Source organism: Halichoerus grypus, chromosome 15, assembly GCF_964656455.1.
Source record: "Halichoerus grypus chromosome 15, mHalGry1.hap1.1, whole genome shotgun sequence".
Taxonomy (NCBI): Eukaryota; Metazoa; Chordata; class Mammalia; order Carnivora; family Phocidae; genus Halichoerus; species Halichoerus grypus.
This window is the reverse complement of record NC_135726.1, coordinates 11,597,391-11,617,667: the sequence shown is the minus strand read 5'-3', so window position 1 is coordinate 11,617,667 and position 20,277 is coordinate 11,597,391. Positions and strand designations below refer to the sequence as shown.

The 20,277-nt window shown below is 44.0% G+C and overlaps 1 protein-coding gene across 3 annotated transcripts; it reads right to left on the bottom strand.

Moving 5' to 3' along the window:
* Nucleotides 1–372: 372 nt before the first annotated feature.
* TMEM170A (transmembrane protein 170A) lies at nt 373–19,777 on the bottom strand. Of its 3 annotated transcripts, none has more exons than XM_036113674.2 (3): nt 19,451–19,777; nt 6,845–6,946; nt 373–4,035 (listed from the first exon to the last, which is right to left on the bottom strand). In XM_036113674.2, the coding sequence occupies exons 1-3, from the start codon at nt 19,581–19,583 to the stop codon at nt 3,905–3,907; spliced, it is 366 nt and encodes a 121-aa protein (XP_035969567.1). In that variant the 5' UTR covers nt 19,584–19,777; the 3' UTR covers nt 373–3,904. The 3 variants fall into 3 exon arrangements, with proteins under 3 accessions (XP_035969567.1, XP_035969566.1, XP_077919081.1); XM_036113673.2 differs by having other exon boundaries at nt 6,776–6,946; nt 19,451–19,775; XM_078062955.1 differs by having other exon boundaries at nt 19,503–19,599.
* Nucleotides 19,778–20,277: the final 500 nt, after the last annotated feature.

Below are 20,277 nucleotides of genomic sequence, written 5' to 3'. Positions count from 1 at the left end.
CTGTGACGTCCCTGAGAGTGCTAAACCGACATCGGAGCCACTCTTCATGTGAACCTACTATTGAAATAATTTTTTTTCATACACTGTATCAGCTCTCAGCCATCCCAGTGTGGAATCAGACAAAACGCTTCTTGATGGCAAGATACAGCCCACAAAGTGCAGTTAATAGGACTCAAGTTCACATGTGCATACAGTTTAATCACATCTTTGAACAAGGATTTTACCATAAATTAGTAAGAAATTGAATGTAAAAGAAATACAGGTAAACATATGTTAAGTACTAAGTTATTTAAAAATCCAAAAATCTAAGTCAGACTTTATTGCAAAAGATTAAATTCACTGGTCACTGTAAAAAAGAAATAACCATTCCTGTTCACAGAATTGAAATTCTTTATTGATAAACATTTATACCAGAATTAGAAATGTCAGTAGAAAAATAAAAATTTAAATTATTTTCTATTGTACAAAGATTTGATCATTTTGACTAGAGCAGTTAGTGAAATAATCTAATACAAAAGTTAAGCTGATTTTAGTCACAACCAGCCTAACAGAGTGCACAAAAAAGAAATGCACATACACAAAACTTGCTGCGTGTGGATAGCTAATGGCACGAGGGCTTCACATTCCAGGAAATGGTGTCGTAGGGAAGGTTGGAATGCACTGCAGTTGTAGTAAGAACTTAATTCACACCAGACACTGAAATCAAAAGCCAATATACAATTTAAAATTTAAAAAACATAAGGAGTGGTTTAATTATTTGCATCAGCTTTCTCTCACTGGTTTAAACATTTCCTAAGAAGTAATGTTTTACTGTAAAATTAAAAAATGAGTTGAGAGCACAAAGAGACATCCTTCTGGTGGAATATTCATTACACATTTTATATGGACTTGTCTTCACAAAATACCTTCATCCCCAAACCCCCATATTAAAGAATGAAGCTTTTATGGTTGGGAGCTGCCTCTCTCCCCTGCATAAAAAAAAAAAAATTGGGGAAAAAAAAAAAATAGGAGAAGTGGATGTCCAGCTGGGAAAGGGTGGGGGTTGCATAGGCCCTAAGAAAGCAGGTTGTTGGCAAAAATTCTTAAAAACTATAGTAAAATAAAATGTTCAACACATATGCCAGTATTTTTCCATCTGAGTGACCACCCCCAAATAATTGTGTATTTGAGAAATTAAACAAAAAACCCAAGGGGCACTAGATATATTGTTTATCATTCAAATAGTTTCTCCTTAAAAACATTTCAAGCTACAAAGCTCCATGTATATAAAGGTCTATATAAATTTATTCACAGGAGAATGTTCACATACTTGGATGGATGAAATATTCAATAATTTGAAGATAGATCTTATATTTGAAGTTTTTAAAAAGAGTGGATAATCAATGTATAGCAAAGAAACAGATGGAAACAAAAACACCTTTCAAAATGCATTAATTTTTGTGTCTTGGCTCTAATAACCAAATATTTAAATAATCGATCAATATGTTCAAAAATTAGTATTCAGGGGGAGGGGCCTAACAAGCACAGGCCCATATGTTCAATTTGAAAAATTCTATCCAAAAGAATGTTTTAGATGAGAATTCTAATAAGAGGCATACTTCAAGAGAAATGATTAAAATCATTTTCTGTAACAAAGGATATAATGTTCCAAATTTCTTAAACTGAAGGGCTACTTTGCAAAAATCACAGCTCCTTGAACAGAAAAATGGAGTCTTATTTAAAGACGTAGGGGCACTTGGCTGGCTCAGCCAGTGGAGCATGTGACACTTGACCTTGGGGTTGTGAGTTTGAGCCTCACGCTGGGTACAGAGATAACTTAAAATCTTGGGGCACCTGAATGGCTCAGTTGGTTAAGCGTCTGCCTTCGGTTCAGGTCCTGATCTCAGGGTTCTGGGTTCGAATTCCATGTCGTCATCAGGCTCCCTGCTCAGCGGGGAGTCTGCTTTTCCCTCTGCCCCTCCCACTGCTCATGCTCTCTCTGTCTCTCTGAAATAAATAGAATCTTTAAAAAAAAATCTTAGGGGCACCTGGGTGGCTCAGTCGTTAAGCGTCTGCCTTCGGCTCAGGTCATGGTCCCAGGGTCCCGGGATCAAGTCCCGCATTGGGCTCCCTGCTCAGTGGGAAGCCTGCTTCTCCCTCTCCCACTCCCCCTGCTTGTGTTCCCTCTCTCACGGTGTCTCTCTGTCAAATAAATAAATAAAATCTTTAAAAAAAAAATCTTAAAAGACAAGACTTAAAATTTGCAAGATAGAAAGATTTGCACATTGGAGAGAAACTTCTTGGGGAATTTGTAAAAACATTTGCCAGCATTCCAAGTCTACTTGTAATTTTCCACCTATTCTGAGCATATGTCACTGTAATTTGGTAAGTGGTCTAATGGCCTCTGAGTTAAAACAAAATGGCCAATTAAGTTCTGTGCTCTCTCTGTAATTCTTCCTCTTTGACTTTCCCTGGTAAGTTGGTCCTTCTGGCTATTTTTAATCAGAAGCCAGAGGACATATTGCTTTAAATGGAATAGGTATGTTTGTGTGTACATAACCTCACGGGCTATTAGCCTTACTGTCACAATGAAAACTTTCCTTTAAAAACATCAGATTTAATGATCAGAAACTATTCTGAACACAGAGAACAACGGCTATATTCCATTTAACACAGCTGAAGTGGTAAGGATCAAGCTCGACACTTAATTTTTGCAATCCTTTCTCTTTTGAAGGTCACAGTTTTCAGGCCTTTTAATGAAAAAGAAAGGCAGTAGAAGAAAAATTAAGATAGCTAAAATTGGGTTTAAAAAACTCGGTGTTTAATTCTCTGGAAGGACATACATTCTCTTGAAGGGAAATGTAAAGTGGAAGCTTATCTGAAAATTAAACTTTAGGCACTTTCTGGGAGTGACACCCAATACTGTAACAGTGGTGACCACATTAAGACTAAGAAATGAATAACCACCAACTCTAGTTTAAGCTGCATTTCTACAATTTCAACCAAAGTCACCAAGAAAAACTATGACAATGCTAAAAAAAAATTTTTTTTGGTACCTCAATGTCCAAAGAGCATCCTAACCAATCTGGCTTAAAATTTTGAACTCAAGCTATTTAATAGGGTATGTTTCTAATTAAAGTAAACAAAATCAATAGAATGAAAGTGATGGGAAGGGATGTAGGAATTCTAGAGGGAAAAAAGCCTCAATTAGCTAGCTTATTTTGATATAATGTACAAAACAACAAATTCACATCTCTTAAAATATTATTAAGCAATCAGAGGTCAAGATAGTTATCCAGAAAATGTCACATCATCTTCTTTTTCTTTCAACAGTGGAACTGAAGCCACTACTTGTGTTGTAGGATTTTTTTTCCTGTTACATTTCCACAAATTTGTTCTCAAAGCTCTACTCAACCAAAACCTAGTTGGCACTTATTGTCATGAAGATGCAGTGAAAGAAGAGTCTGCCAAATTTTAATCAAGATTAGATTAGGTAAGATTTTAGTACAGCATACTCTGCTCAGAAAAAACCAGTATTTTTCGTGGTTTCTCTGAAATACGCAACACTGTATTTTCTCACAGAATATTGTAGATTTCGGGGTGAAGGACGTCAACCCAGAAGCGCTGTTGACCCAGCGTGGGTAAAGGTGCACTTGTAAAACTGCTTAAATTAAATCCAAAAAAAAAAAAAAAAAAAGGTGCTAAAAAACTTGATTTGTTTTGGTTGAGGACAATAGGAGTCCAGAAAGATCTTCAGTTCCTAGAGCTTCAAACTGAAGAAAGGGCTGAGATGTCATTTTTCACATACTGCTTCATCCAAGTTTCTTCCACTTGAAGAAGTAAGAACACACTACATTCCATAATGTATTCTTTTTGTGAGGAGCCTATCAAACTTAGGTTCAACATCATGGCCTACGGGTGTACGCTATAGAGTAGCTAAAATCCGTAAGAAGGAGACCACCACTACACAAAATGTCTGTCCAGTGCCCAAGGTGAGGGCTTCAAATGGGATCATTTCCTTTCCTGCTGCTCGGTACACTCCAGCAATTGCAGCACCTGTTCAAAAAAAAGGGTGTTAAAAAAAAAAAAATCAAGGTTAATATAATCAGGAAAATACAGCACTTAAAATCCTACTATATGTAGAATGTTCTAGATTTTTTACATTAAAATTTAAATATTATAGAAATGTTTTGTTTTCCCTATACTTTTTTGCTGCCTACTCTAGGTTTTAAGTATTCCCCATACAACTTACAAATCACTGATTAGTTCTTTTAGATGGTGAAAAGTGAGTCCTTAAAACTGGGTCTCCTAGATTTACTCAGTAAAATAATCTGGAAGTCATCACCAAAATCATGAAGATATAGCAACTTCCCCATGACCTGATTACAAACTCAAAAACATCTTATTTGCCATGCTTAGCATTTAACAGGTACCTAAAAAAAACTTGGCAATAAACGCCAACAAAACTTCTGTGTGAGACTAAGCAAGAAATATTTCAGAAGCCACAGGGAATCCTCATTCCACTTTCTACGGTACTCAGAGCTCCCCACCCAAAGTGGATAGAGGAGGGAGCAGAGGATGGGAAAAGGAAAGGATGACTCTACACTTATGGAGTTGTTATTAATTCAAAGGGCATGAGGGGAGAGATCCTAAGGGGATCCTTTCTGTTCCCCATATCACTAATCGTTTTTATTATATTAGTCACCACAACTTCTAGAAACTGAGTAAACCAAACAAACACAAACATCTTAATCTCCCTAGAAACCCATATAAATTGCTACAGGGACTCAGCATTGTACCAAGAAAGCCAAGATTTCATTAGTTGGACAAGAATAGATCCAAAGTTCCCAGATGACCCTCCCCTCAAAAACTGTTCCAAAAAGAATCCTCTTTGATCATTGTGTTTATTCATGCAAATATTTGTTTACCTCTATGTCTGATAAGGTATGATCCCTATTCTCATTAATGCTCAGAATCAAGCTGAGACACAGAAGGAAAGCATAAGCATGAAACAGATTTTAAATAATACAAGACAACATACAGCATCTCAATCAAATGTCTATACATTTTATACATGGGATATGAGGGCATATTTACATACTTTAAGAAAGAGCAAATGAAGCAGTTTCTGTATTGGCTGCCTGGAGTATCTGTGACTTTGAGATGCCCACCTCCAGTGGCTCCGCACACATATCGTGTCACTAACATGCGCAAGGCACCTGTTTCACTGGGCCCCTCATATGGATTGGGTAGAAAGAAGCTTAAGAAACTTGAAGTAGGCCCCAAAGTGGGGTTTGGATGATGAGGTAGGGAAGAAAGGGAAAAGCAGACCAGGGAGAGCAGCAAAATGGGAAATAGACTCTATTCATTCCGGAGTCTTAAAAATAGAATAGACACACTTATTGCACAGTTCCCAAGTGTTAGGTATTATGCTAAGTTCTTTAATAAACATTTCCTTTTATCATCACACAGTCTCAGAGGTGGGTAGCATTATCCTTATTTTACTGAGGAAAAATCTGAGACAGGTCCTAGGAGCCAGGAATCCAGTAAGAAAACTGGAGCAGAAGGTCTCTAAAGAGCAGCTGTAGGAGATACAGTTAAAAATACTATATAAAGCCAGTTATGGAAACACCTTTATGCAGACAGGAGAAAAGGGGCCTCCTCTTCTTATTACCACAAATGTTTCATCACCTACAGAACACATAGAAATGAGGCCACTTTGTCCCCCAAAAAAACTCAAGTCAAAGAAAGGGACACTTCTGTTTAGAGCTCAAGGCTTAAATACACACACACACACACACACACAAATTAGTAGGAATGTTATGTTTCTAATTTTTAAGCATATATTTATGTTGACACATACACCTAGAAAAAAAGTTTGAAAGCACATACCAAAATGCAAATTGCGGTTTTCACTTAGAGATGTGATAATGGAGTGTTTTTAGCTTTGCTTTGTTATAATTTTTAATTTATATAAAATAGAGATGATATTTACACTTAATCGTGCGCTTAAAAATGATTTAAACTTATTCTCATCTTTGTGACATGAGCAAAAGCCAAAAAATAAAAAAAAAGTAAAAATAATTTATAATTTGTTATTCCAATTCTCATTCAGAAAGTTGTGAGAGGGGGCGCCTGGGTGGCTCAGTCAGTTAAGCGTCTGCCTTCAGCTCAGGTCATGATCCCAGGGCCCTGGGATCGAGTCCCGCATCGGGCTCCTTGCTGCGGGGAGCCTGCTTCTCCCTCTGCCTGCCACTCCCCTGTCTGTACTCCTCTCTCTCTCTCTCTGACAAATAAATAAAATCTTTTAAAAAAAAAAAAGTTCTGAGAGGGGGGAAAAAATAACCAGAAGACAAATCAGGTACTTTCCTAAACAAGAATTCTTGTCATCAGAATTTGTCTTCCACCCTTAAAGTAGCCGCCCCTGAGTGAGCAGCACTAACTCAGCAACAATCTTGCGATGCCACCAGTCAATTGATCGCTGACAAGAAAGAAGCAGTGGCTTCCAAAAAGATAAACAGCTTCTCTTACTAGCGACCTATCTCATAAAACCTCACCTGGCTTATCTGAAAGATAGGAGAAAATACAACCTAGGAAGTCAAAGATGTTAGCCAAATAATGGGAATGGGGGGGGGGGTAAGAGGTCAGAAAAAAACAATACACTAAATGAGAGGCCCAGGGTGAAAAGCCACTCTTTTTTTTCTTCATTTCACTCAGACACGTTTCTAAAGTGGGTCCTGAAATTAAGTGACTAGTCATATGAACAGTTCGACTGGTATCATAATGTCTAACATACTTGTCAAGATTCCAGCAGTAATTGGTCCCACGATGCCCATCAACAGGATGCTTACAGACATGAACCTACCATATTTGTGATGTCTGAGGGTGAAGAGGGCCAGTAATCCAGCAGGGACATGGAAGAAGAGAGAGGACACCAGAGCCCACAGGAACACACCATACCACATCTCTGCAAGGAAAAGCAAACAGGGCGCAAGTCGCCGACTTTCCTGGTAGTGATTACCAGGGGCTAGTCACTGTATCCGCTTATTTCATTTTCAAAGCCACCCAGGTGCAGTGTAGGCTCATCAGTCAAACATCCAAACACTGATGGTTCTCGAGGCATCAGCAAACTGAGGCCCGCAGGCCACCGGCAGGTTCTGTACGTAAACTCTTCCTGGAACTCAGCCACGATCCTTCAGTTAAGTCTGGCCTATTGCTATTTCAAGCTACAAGAGCAGAGCTGAAACGGCACACGGCCCACAGAGCCTGAAATATTTACTATCCGGCCGCTTCTAGAACAAGGTCGTCAACCTCTAAAATGGCCAATCATGTTAAGTCTTCTCAAATGAAAAAGCTATACAATTTTATTCATTCAACAAACATTTCAAGACAATGCAGTGTCAGGCCATTGCCCCTCAGCATAGCAAAGCTCTTTAAGATATTAAATAAATACCAAAAAACAGAAATGTCTTGGCTTAGAGACAAACGGCAAATGAGGGGGCAGGATGGAGGAGCTGGTTCCTATGGAGAATGTCTAGTTAACTTGTAAGATGACTGCAATTCAAGCAACATTAAAATATTTGATAACCAACTATGTCTAAAAACCTATGCGTGAGCCCCCTCGGGAAATAGGAAACAGGAGATACCATCCTGCCCTCATGACTTTGCAATCTGGTAAACAGCGGATGAAGCAATTTCCCCCACCAAGCCCAGGCAAGGCTTTGAAATTCACAAAACAGCTCTTTAGCTACCCACATGGATACAATGAAGGTGTCACGTCAGATAAAATCTGTTGTCCTTTGCGCTAGAAGCAGGTGAGTAACAGGTAATTTCAGAGATCAGTCAACAGCTTAACTCAGCCCTACTGACACCTGGACCAGTTAACCCTTTGTTGTGGGGGACTGACCTGTGCACTGCAGGACCCGGGGTGGTAGCCCTGGCCTCTGCCCTCTACTGTAGCTCAGTAGCACCCTCTCCCCAGTTCTGACAACCAACAATATTTCCAGACTTTGCCAAATGTCCTGGTGGGGGTGGGGGGATGGGGATGGGGTCAAAAATCGCCCTGATTAAAAACCAGCGGTCTGACTGAAGCAGAGGGTCTGTAAAACTAAAAGCAGTTAAAACAACAAAGATAGGGGCCCCTGACTGGCTCAGTCGGTAGAGCATGAGACTCTTGAGTTCAGGGTCATGAGTTCAAGCCCCACATTGGGAATGGAGCCTACTTGAAAAAAAAAAAAGCTACAAAGACAGATGGGGTCATGTTACGGTGGGTTTTGAAGGTCAGACTAAAGACTTCAACGTGAAAACCCTAGAAGCACCATTAAAGGCTTTGAGCAGTAAAAGGTTGTCAGGACATCATTTCACAGGTCCTACCTTACACTCCCAGTAGGAATACAAACTAGAAAACCTTTCTGGAGGGTAATTTAGAAGGGTGTATCCAAAAAAGTCAAGTGTGCATGCCCTTGGCCACGGCGACCTCACTTCCAGGAATATCCCAGGAACACCACCTATAGGAATACACATGCGGGCAAGGGCAGAGGTGCCAGGGTTCCAGCAGCTCTGTGATGGCAAAGACCAGACACCACATGCGTGTCCGCAAATGGAAGACTTGTCAAACACATTTTGGTGCACATAATGTAACATTACACAATCCCATAAAAACATGGGCTAGATCTTTATATACTGAGGGGATTAAGATGCCCAAGCCACCTTGGGAAGTAAAAAAAAAGGCAAGTTGCAGAATAGTATATAGAAGATCCTGTTTTTGTAAAACAAAAGAAACACAAATGTGTGTATAAATAATTCTATGCACCCGGAGAAAAGTCTGGACATAGGTGTATTTAATAAATATTTATGACATGGGCAGGCATTGTTCTAAGTGCTTTATAAATCTTAACCGTGCAATCCTCTAACACAACACTATGAGGCACAGATCATGAATATCCCTGGCTCCTGGATGAGGAAATAGAGGCAGAGGGAGGGAAGGAATGTGCTGGAGCCCACACTGCTGGTGAGCCCCACAAGGCCAGCAGGAGGAGAGCCCGGCTGGAGCCCTATTGGAGCCTAGTTGGAGCTTGACACCCGAGGCCATGCCCTCATCCTCTATGCTGTACAGCAAGCAACAGCAAGCAACAGCAAGCAACAGAAAAGTGTTATTTCTGGGGAGTGGGATAGGCTGGGGAAGGGCTAATGACCATTCAGTTTTTACTCTGCTTTTTTTTCTCTTTTTTAAAGTAGGCTCCATGCCCAATGGGGGGCTTGAACTCCCAACCTTGAGATCAAGACCTGAACCAAGATCAAGAGTGGGATGCTTAACCGACTGAGCCACTCAGGAGCCCCTACTTTGATTTTTTTTAAAAAAGCTTTTCTAGCTGCTTACTGGCTTTTTTTTTTTTTTTTTTAAGATTTTATTTATTTATTTGACAGAGAGAGACACAGTGAGAGAGAGAGCACAAGCAGGGGGAGTGGGAGAGGGAGAAGCAGGCTTCCCGCCGAGCAGGGAGCCCGATGCGGGGCTCGATCCCAGGATCCTGGGATCATGACCTGAGCTGAAGGCAGACACTTAACGACTGAGCCACCCAGGCGCCCCTGCTTACTGGCTTTTACAAAATTATTATAAAAAGAAACTAGAAAAAGAAAAAAAGAGCCTTTGTTTCTAAAAGAGCAGTTCAGGAAGGCTGATCTGATTGGAATGTTACAGAAACAATGAGGAGCACCAATCAGCTTGGGGACAGTGGAGAGCAGGAAGGGAAGGACCAGGAGCTTTTCTCAAAGCTGTCTCTGAGGCTGGACTTGAAGACGCTCTAAGAATTACCACTGTGGATGTTTTCTTTCCAGATCAATTTCTGAACTGTTGGGGGTGGGAGATTAGGAATGGAGGCCAAATCCCTCTAAGCCACCCTTGGCATGGTCACTGATGACTGTTCTAATTCTTCGCTCATTTTGACTCACATAAAGTTTCAATTAATACCTAAATTAGGACACCTAATTCAAGCTTTGGTTCCAAATGAAAGTATCAGGCATGCCCCATCTAGGGCTCAATGCTTATTAAAAATAACAAATGACTAGGGGCGCCTGGCTGGCTCAGTTGGGTGTCTACCTTCGGCTCAGGTCATGATCTCGGGGGTCCAGGGATCGAGCCCCTCGTCGGGCTCCCTGTTCAGCTCAGCAGGGAGCCTGTTTCTCCCTCTCCCTCTGCCCCCCTCCCTCCGCTCACGCTCTCTCTCTCAAATAAATAAATAAAACCTTTTTAAAAAAATAACAAACAACTGAGGTGTTTTGGCACTTTTGCTCTGGTGGAAAGCTATCAGATACCTATAAAAAATTTCAAACCATTTGTGAAATTTTTTTCTTTTTCTTTTCTTTTTTTTTTTTAAGATTTTATTTATTTGACAGAAAGAGACACAGCAAGAGAGGGAACACAAGCAGGGGGAGTGGGAGAGGGAGAAGCAGGCTTCCTGCTGAGCGGGGAGCCCGATGCGGGGCTCAATCCCAGGACCCTGGGATCATGACCTGAGCCGAAGGCAGACGCTTAACGACTGAGCCACCCAGGCGTCCCGAAACTTTTTTTTTTTTTCTGAACAGGATATATCTTCAGAATAATTTTATTACTGTTGAAACTGGTCTATTTGATGGCATTTGGCAAATTCTGCTAAACCAAGTTAGATCATGGAATACGGAGCATAAAGTGATTAAAGAGTAAGGTCCCAAGCTTAAAAATTAAATATGCATAATGTAAAAAACTAATATGTATAAAATATATAACTATATATACATACACTAATTAACTACTGTCCCTCCTCCGCCAAAGAAAAACACCACCTTTCCAGTCAATATGTTGATCAGAAATTGCAGGCAGGGCTCTGAATCCTCACGGTTTGAGCCCCATGCTCTCTGGAAATAAACCTGTTGACTACCGCAGCCTCCTTTCCAGCCTCGGGCTGGAGCTCCTCCTGCTTCCACGACCTAGGAGACTCGCCCTCCATGCTGGGCAGCAGCTCCCAGACGTTGCACCGTCTAGTGTCCCGATACTGCCCGTCCAATAAACGCGCACCGGCCAGAGCTGTGGTGCCCACAAACCCCTCCCGCCTGGGCAGCCTCTGCAGCACCCTGGCTCAGGGAGGGCAGCCTGTCTTCCCCGCCTAAGCCGCCTCCTCTACCAGCCACTACTGGCTTAACCCCAGGCCACAGCCCGGCCCCACGCTATTCCCTCCCAAAGCAGGAACCCCATCTCCAGTCCCACAGTCCTTACTAGCTACTCCCCGGGTCACGCGCAGACTCTGCCCTCCATCCCACCACCTCGTCGGCAAAATGCTATGGTGACACCAGGAACACCGCTGTCCCAGGAGGGGACAATCGGATGCAAATCTGCCTCTGAGAACTCAGAGCAGTGGCCATCCTGCTGATGACCTGATACCACTCGCGGGCCCTGCTGGAGCTCCCCGAGCTTTAGAGGTGAACTGGGTAGCGAACTGGGAGGTGAGACACACCAACTTGATAACTTCCATGAAGGTGGGTCTGATAGGCCTGAGGCCTTATAAGAAGAGGAAGAGAGGTATCTCTCTCTCTCTCTCTCCCTGCCATGTGAGGACACAGCGAGAAGGCGACCCAAGAGGGCCCTCACTACAACACGGCCATGCTAGCACCTGGTCTTGGCCTTGCAGGCTCCGGAACTGTGAGAAAATAAGTTTCTATTATTTAAACCACTCAACCTAGGGCATTTTGTTATAGCAGCTGAAGCAGACTAAGACACCAACACTCACTCCCAATTCCCCTGGAGCACAGCTCCTGCCCCAGGAGGATTCCTTTTCCTAAAAGCTGAAAGGCCTATTTGTAAACAAAGGTTGGCACAGCAAGTCAGCACTTCCTTGAGTTTCTCAGAAAGGGATGCACGCTGCACCCTCCTACAACCTTGAGCTGCATCCGTTAGCTACCTCAGTGCCTACATATTTTATATAGTGTCTCTTAAGTCACATTAAGTAACAAAAAAAGGCTTTATTATGTTAGATGAGTAGTATACTTTATAAAACACTTTTCAGATGGATGAGATTATTCGAGCACTCTTAATAGCGAAGGCAAACCCCGATCAATAAAACACTTAAAAGTAAGTGATTTCCCTTTAACCTACTGCACCTTAATTTGCTATCTATTTAATAGCTATTTATTGATCATCATACTTTTCATTTCTCTGGTTCAATACGCTGTCAAAAATCTGTGTCTCCATATCTTACAGCGTTTCTTTGTTCACTGTTTCAAATCAAGTGCATTATCTTCAACTTTGCTTACTCTGACAGCTAAAGTCACATCCTTCCTGTTGTTGAAGTATAAATCAGATAATTTATCTGTAACAAAAAAATTCTAAGGGGAAATCAGATTAAGCACTGGTGACAGAATGGGCCCCAAAGATGTCCACACACTTATCCCCAGAACCTGTGAACAGGTGGCAAAGGCAGTCTGTGGTGTGATTGGATTAGGGGTCCTGGGACAGGTGAGTGGCCTGGCTTCTCCAAGTGGGCCTAATGTAATCACAAGGCGCTTGTAGGAGGGAGGCAGGAGGGTCAGAGGGAGTTGAAGATGCTATGCTGTGGGCTTTAGAGATGAGGGGAGGGGCCATGAGCCAAGGAATGCAGGCAACTTCCAGAAGCTGGAAAAGGGAAGAAAACCAATTCTTCCTAGACCCTTCAGAAGGAAGGCAGCATTGCTGACTTATTTTGGATTTCTGACCTCCAGAACTCTAAGATGATAAATCTGTGTTTTTTTAAGCCACTATACTGTGCTAAGTTGTTACAGTGGCAAGAACAAACTACTACAAGCACTAAGAGTTCATTCACTCAACGATCAAGTATTTACTGAGCTCTTTGCATAGGTCAGTGAAACAAGACGAAACAAGACAAGACACAAGATGCTGCCCAAAAGGAGCTTATTATCTTTAAGAATCTGTTTTTCAGACAGACATTTCAGTTAGAGAGATAAGCCACACAGACTGCAGATTCCTCTAGGTACGTTCTGTATTAACAAAAGGGGTTAGTAATGGCTGGCCCCCTGGCCCTCTAACTTCCACAACTGAGTTATGCAATTTCCAAGCAAGGCCTCAAGACCAACCTGGCTCCATTAGCAGGAGTGGAAGAAGCCTAAGCCAAGGGGGCAGGGTGAGGCTCAGCATTTAGATATCCTTTTAGCTGGCCCCACTCCACCTTATGCTCCAGGTCAAACAACCGTATGAACACAGTCAGCTCCTCTGAAGCCGGGGTTCTAAGTAGACCACATCAGCCCTCCTGGGAACTGGAGTCCTACCTGCAACTCAATGCTGAAATGCCTTGATACTGCCCATCAGCCCCCATCTCTCCACACTGCCCACTGTGAGACCCCTCCCTTACTGACCCCACCTACCTACCAGGGGGTCCATCTGTTCCCTTGTGAAATAATAATAATTATATATATATATATAGGTTTCTGCCCCTGGTTCCTGACACAAAGCTCCTCAAACCCTTAAAATAGTGGTGCTGGGGGGCACCTGGACAGCTCAGCCAGTTAAGCATCAGGTCATGATTTCAGGGTTGGGGGATCGAGCCCTACGCCAGGCTCCATGCTCAGCGGGGAGTCTGCTTAAGATTCTCTCTCTCCTTCTGCCCCTCTCCCCACTCGCACATGTGCTCTCTCTCTCTCTAAATCTTCAGGAAAATCGTTTGTTCTAATATTCAGTCTTTGAACCTAGTTTCCGATACAGAAGTCCTAAATCCCTTGGAATTTCCAGGCACCTCTTTTGTTCTCATGAGGCAACTCTTTTTTTTTTTTTTTTTAAAGATTTTATTTATTTATTTGACAGAGAGAGTCACAGTGAGAGAGGAACACAAGCAGGGGGAGTGGGAGAGGGAGAAGCAGGCTCCCCGCGGAGCAGGGAGCCCGACGTGGGGCTCGATCCCAGGACCCTGGGATCATGACCTGAGCCGAAGGCAGACGCTTAACGACTGAGCCACCCAGGCGCCCCTCATGAGGCAACTCTTGGTGGGCTCCAGGATGGGGGCTGGTCACCAGAAAGCCATGATTATAAGCACGGAAATAAGCCCACCCCCCATTCTCTGCAGAGGGGATAAGGGCTGGAAGTAGAGTTAATAATCAATCAGGCGTACGTGATGAAGCCTCCAAAAAACCCGGAAAGCATGGGGTTCAGAGAGCTTCCGGGTTTGGTGACTACCCCTATGTGCTGAGAGGGTGGCACTCCCCCAACTCCTCAGGGACAGAAGCTCCTTTGTTCAGAATCCCTTCTGAACCTCACCCATCGTATCTCTTTATCTGGTGTTCATTTGTACCCTTTAATATCCTGTGTAATAAACCGGTGATCTAGTAGGTAAACTGTTTTCCTGAGTTCTGTGAGCTGTTCTAAAATTAACTGAACCGAGGAAGGGGGTCGTAGCAATCGCCAACTTAGAGCCAGCAGGTCAGAAGCACATAGGACAACCTGGACTTCTGATTGGCATCTGAAGTGGGGAAACTGAGCCCTTAACCTGTGGGATCTGGTGCTAACTCCAGGGCGACAGTGTAGGAACTAACCGAACTGCAGGGCACCCCAATGGTGTCACAGAACAGCTCAATGTAGAAAACCATATAACTGCTGTCAGAATACTGTGAATTCGGGAACTGTGTGAGACTTAAAGGAAAGCAGAGTTTATTTCCTAGAGACCCTTCCACTCCTTCCTAACAATGACGGGACCACCCACTGTGGGCTGCCACCTCTCTCCTGACACGCCTGCCTGCCTGTTTGCTCATCCCTGGCTTCTGAGTGTGCCCGTCCAGCCTGCCTCCCCCCAGTGGTCTCTCGGCCCCCAGCCTGGCTAGATCTTGTCTGTCCTGATCTGCCCTTCTCCACACAAAGCCAGAAAGTTAGCGCCAACGAGTATGAGGTTTCTTGCTGGTGATAAAATATTCTGAAGTTGCTTGTGGTGATGGCTGCAAATTCTGCAGATGCTAAAAAAATCTTTGAATTGTACATTTAAAAGAAAAAGTCCATCAGATCATCCCTTCTCTGCTCAAAACCCTCCAATACTACCCTCTGGGATCTGACCTCACCTACACTGCCCCATCCTCCTTGCTGGCCTTCTTAATGTTTCCTAAGCAAGCTCCTATTCCAGAGCTCTGAACCTGTTGTGCCTTTGCCCAGAATGTTCTTCTCCCAATAGCTGTGTGTCTCGTTCCTCTCGTACTTTAGATTTCAGCTCCAATGGCATCATTGTAAAGAGCTTCCTTATGACCTTAAGTAAAACAGCATTCCACCCTGACACACAAGACCCACCGCTTACCCGCCCTACCGTCTTACACACCACTAAACTGTTCCTTTCCATACTTTTTATTTTCTCTCTATCCCCATCAGAACGAAAGCTCCTTTATTTTGTTCCCTACCACATCTTTACTTGGTACCTAGAAAACAAAAGGCAGGCAACAGACATAGAGCAAATATTTGTTGAGTGAATGAATAAATAACTGGTCCAACTGCAACCCATTCCTTTTTTTTTTTTTTTTAACTGTTTACCCATTCTTGACTCTAGCAATAGCACAACCGAAACATAAGTAGGTTTAACTATTACACACATACTTTAACATTGATATTAATAAAATTCATACCTTCAGAGGGTTAATACCATTCCTGATAAAAGAAAAGATCTGCCTTTCTTGGCATTTAGATTTGCTAAAAAATGATGACAACAACAAAAGAAATCTGAACATCTTGGAATAAGGAGGGTTAGGCAGAAATCTAAATGGCTAAATTGCAAATGCAGGTAAAAAAAAAAAATCAATTCTAAGCTTCCTGATAGTGACAAACCACAGAGTATTTTAGAGCAGTGATTTTGCCATACTGACTTAGCATAAAGTGCAAGTGACCTTTCCTGTGAGGCCAAAATAGGAACTATTCCAGATTCAGGTCAATGAACAGAACTCACTGTAAGCAGGCTTTGGTGCCTCAAAAAGGATGAAACCCCATGTGCCTATAACATCCATTAGTGCAGTTAAAGATGAGACACAGCGGGGAGACTGTGTGTTTACCCATCACATTCTGATCAACTTGGGTCAAGGGCTCTAACTCATGCATGTTTATACCCCCTAGCCCAGAGTCTGCACTGGGCCAAATGTATACTCGCTGAATGAATAATTCCTAGTGATCAATGCCCCCAAATTATATATCCAATGAAGCACCCATAAACTCATGTACATACGGCAGTTTATTTTCAGAATAATTTCTGAAAGCAAAACAATTCTCATTGTCATAGCTACTATGACATAATGTTAAAACTACTGTCCCAGGGCGCCTGGGTGGCTCAGTCGTTAAGCGTCTGCCTTTGGCTCAGGTCATGATCCCAGGGTCCTGGGGTGGAGTCCCACATCGGGCTCCCTGCTCCGCGGGAAGCCTGCTTCTCCCTCTCCCAATCCCCCTGCCTCTGTTTCCTCTCTCGCTGTATCTGTCAAATAAATAAAATCTTAAAAAAAAAAAACAACAAAAACTACTGTCCCAAGTTCACTTATCTCAATCTTAAAAAGGCAACTAAAAGCCAGACAGACTGAAGAGAACATTCAATTTCAAAGTATCACCTGGCATATGACTTATCACAAAAGGCTTAAGGTACCCTTTTAGTGGAGATCTGACAAGCACCGCCTTCACCAAATGATATACAGCATTACCAATAAAGGCACACACTGCTGTTGAGTGTCTCCGGAGGTAGTGCACTGGGAAGTGGACATCACCTATAGAGCTAGAATTCTTCGTGGTTTTTTAGATTTATTTATTTATTTATTTATTTATTTTAGAGGGGGGGAGGGGCAGAGGGCGAGGGAGAAAGACCATCTCAAGCAGAGAGCACACTGAGCACAGAGCCAGCAGGGGGCTCGATCTCAGGGCCCCAAGACTGACCTGAGCCAAAAACAGTCACAGGCCTAACTGGCTGAGCCACTCAGGCACCCCCGTAGGTAGTACCCTAAACCAAAATGTTTAATCTGAATGTAATCGTGAAAAAGTAATCAGATAAACTTAGATTATGGGACAGTCTAGGAAATTAGCAAGGACTCTTCAAAAACATCAAGCTCAAGAAACAGATGGAGTAACTGTTCTAGATTCAAGGAGACTAAAGAGACACGATAATTAAATGCAACGTGTTAGGGCGCCTGGGTGGCTCAGTCGTTAAGCGTCTGCCTTCAGCTCAGGTCATGATCCTGGGGTCCTGGGATTCAGCCCCATATCAGGTTCCCTGCTCTTTGGGAAGCCTCGAGGAGCCTGCTTCTCCCTCTCCCTCTGCCTGCAGCTCCCCCTGCTTGTGCTCTCTTTCTTTCTGTCAAATACATAAATAAAATCTTAAAAAAAAAAAAAAAAAGCAATGTGTGACCCTTGATTAGATCTGGGGTTTTTTCTTAAAGAAAAAAAGCTATAAAAGACATTATTCAGACAATTGGAAAATTTAAATAAGGCCTGTACATTAGACAGCATTATTTTTTTGTTGTTGTTAATTTTAAGTAGGCTCCACAACCAACATGGGGCTTGAACTCACAACCCTGAGACTGAGTTGCGTGCTCTACCAACTGAGCCAGCCAGGTGCCTCTAGACACCATTATTCTATTCTTAAATTTCTTGGGTGTGATAAGGGTTTTTTGGCTATGACAAAGTGGACTTGTTTTAAAAGATACATGCTGAAGTATTAGGTGTCCGGTACCACCACTTCAATAATTTCCTTTCAAATGTCTCTGCATAAAGTAAAAATGTTATGTATATATATGTACATACATAATACACACACAATATACATATATATGCACAGAGATGCGAAAGTAAAAATATTAATAATGAGTCTAGATAAAGGATATATGTTCATTATACTAGTACTTCAATTTTTCAGTATGTTTGAAAATTTCAAAATAATGAGTTGGGGGAGAAATAAGGAAACAAAACAGACTAATCTGGCCCAGTAGTACCTCTGGGCTGCATGAACATTTCATTTTTTTTTTTTTAAGATTTTATTTATTTATATGACAGAGAGAGACACAGCGAGAGAGGGAACACAAGCAGGGGGAGCGAGAGAGGGAACACAAGCAGGGGGAGCGGGAGAGGGAGAAACAGGCCTCCCGCCCAGCAGGGAGCCCAACGCGGGGCTCGATCCCAGGGCCCTGGGATCATGACCTGAGCCGAAGGCAGACGCTTAACGACTGAGCCACCCAGGCGCCCCAACATTTCACCTTTTAAACAGTGTCTCCAGAATGCCATATATTTCTGTTGTCACTGTCAAATGTGATCTTTGTACCTTTTGAAACAAAGTGAGTTGCCAGATTATTTTAGGTATAGTTCGAAAGAAACATCTGCATCTGCCCCAACATGGTTATTATCAGCTGTCCGGGGAAAATACTAGGCAGGTAATACCCAGCAAGTCCCGGGTGTCCACTGAATGGCGCCTGGCAGTCGCTTCCCAGTGGATGAGAAATCACAGGTGCCTTGTTTATGACTGCAGTCAGTAATCCAATCGTCCCTCCTTTGCAGGTCTCAGGCCCAGTTCTCGAACTGTTTACCAAGTCAACATACCAGTCAGCTTTTGCGGGACAGCCCAACCTCACCCTTCAATCGCCACTGTTGTGTCTTCTTGCCTTATCAGATCCAACACCGAACTGTGCCCTCCTCTCAAAGCCTTTATTAGCTTCCCAAGTAATTTCTCCTCCTCCCAGCCTTCTGAGCACGCAGAGCTTTCAACCTTGTGTTGTAATTTTGAAAAACCCTTACACCAGGCCCAGCAGAAGCTCCAGTGGGCGTTAAGAAGAGTGAAAAGGAATCTGTTTCAAAGATCTCGAACGCATGAGTGGGGAACTCGGCAACAGGTCTCAGAAAGTGATTCCTAGAAAGAGAAGCTGGCGGACTGGGTGCATTTGGACGAGGTGAAAGCGAACGGTAGACAACCTGGGGGCGCTGAGGCGAGACTAGACCCCAGGGGAGCGCGATCGCTGCGTTCGGCCCCTCAGCCCGGCCCGGACGGTTCGGCGTCCGAGCCGCGAAAGCCGCGCGGCCGGCGCGGACCTCAGGGGCCAGGCGCATCGCACCCCAAACAAGGAGGGGCGACCGCTTCCGGGGCTCCTTCGGGTCCCAGTCTGACCCTGGGGCGTCTGGAAACTCCAAAAGCAAAATCAGTCCGAGCGGTGGCCGAGCTCCCTCCACTGACCCGTCCACTCGCGGCCGCTCCCTTCGCTCTGGCCCCCAGCGCGGGGTCGCAGTAACTGGCCCGAGGTGCCGGCGAGGAAGCGACGGGGAAAGGGCTATATCCCCCAAGTCCCCGCCGGGGGAGCGGGAACCTCCTTCCAGGAGGAAAACAGCTCAGGGAGAGTGGGACCGCCGCGCGCAGAAGCCCCCAGTCAGCCTGCCGGCCCGCCCGCCGGAGAAGCGGCGCCCCCCTGCCCGGCAGCAGCGCCAACACACGCAGTGCGCAAGCGCGGCACGGGGCGGGGCCGATACCTGGGAAGGAGCAGAGAGAAGTGGAGTTGGGGCACAGGGTCCCGTTGCCCACCCGCGGGACGAGCTTCAGGCTGAGGATCTGCTGTAGGAGCCCGGCCGACCCCCCGCTGCCGCCGCTCCCCTCGTGCTCCATCCCGCCGCCATTCACCGCCGAGAGATGGGGAGAGCGTCCGAAGTGCTGCCGCGGCTCGCTCGCACTCACGGACCGAAGCGCTCACCGCACCTCCGCCGCCTCAGCGTCACTCTCGGATGGGGCCCTCTTCCTCCCACCCCAACGGCGCGGCCAAGTGATGGGCCCTTCCTCCAATCACAGGGCGCTGCAGATGGCAGGGGCGGGGCGAGAGTTGCTCCCGCCCCTGACGTTGCGTACGGCTCTCCGAGATCTGTCACCCACTGGCTACGCCCCCTACTGGGCAAGTCTCTCCTGTCCAGGAGGATGCGCTCTGCTCTTCCCCTCTCTGCAGCGCCACCTATAAGAAAGTAGGGGAATTGCATACCCACCCCAGACCTGACGTGTAGATTTAAAAGGGATCTAGCAATGAGAACCATGTGAAGGAGGCTGGAAGACAGTGCAGCAATACCTTCAACATTTGGAGGGAAAGTGATTTTTTTTGAAAGCTTAACTTACTTTAAATTAAACATTGTGTGCAAAATTTATCGTATTTTACGTATATTAAGAATTGCGTGCAAAATTTGTAGTATTTTACGTAATATTAATTCAAGAACATTAGCAAGATTTATAGAGTTCCCTCTTGAAGACTTTGTTTTGAGAACTAATGCCTACATTCAACACTGCAACTGCGATTTTGCATCAACTAAGAAACGTA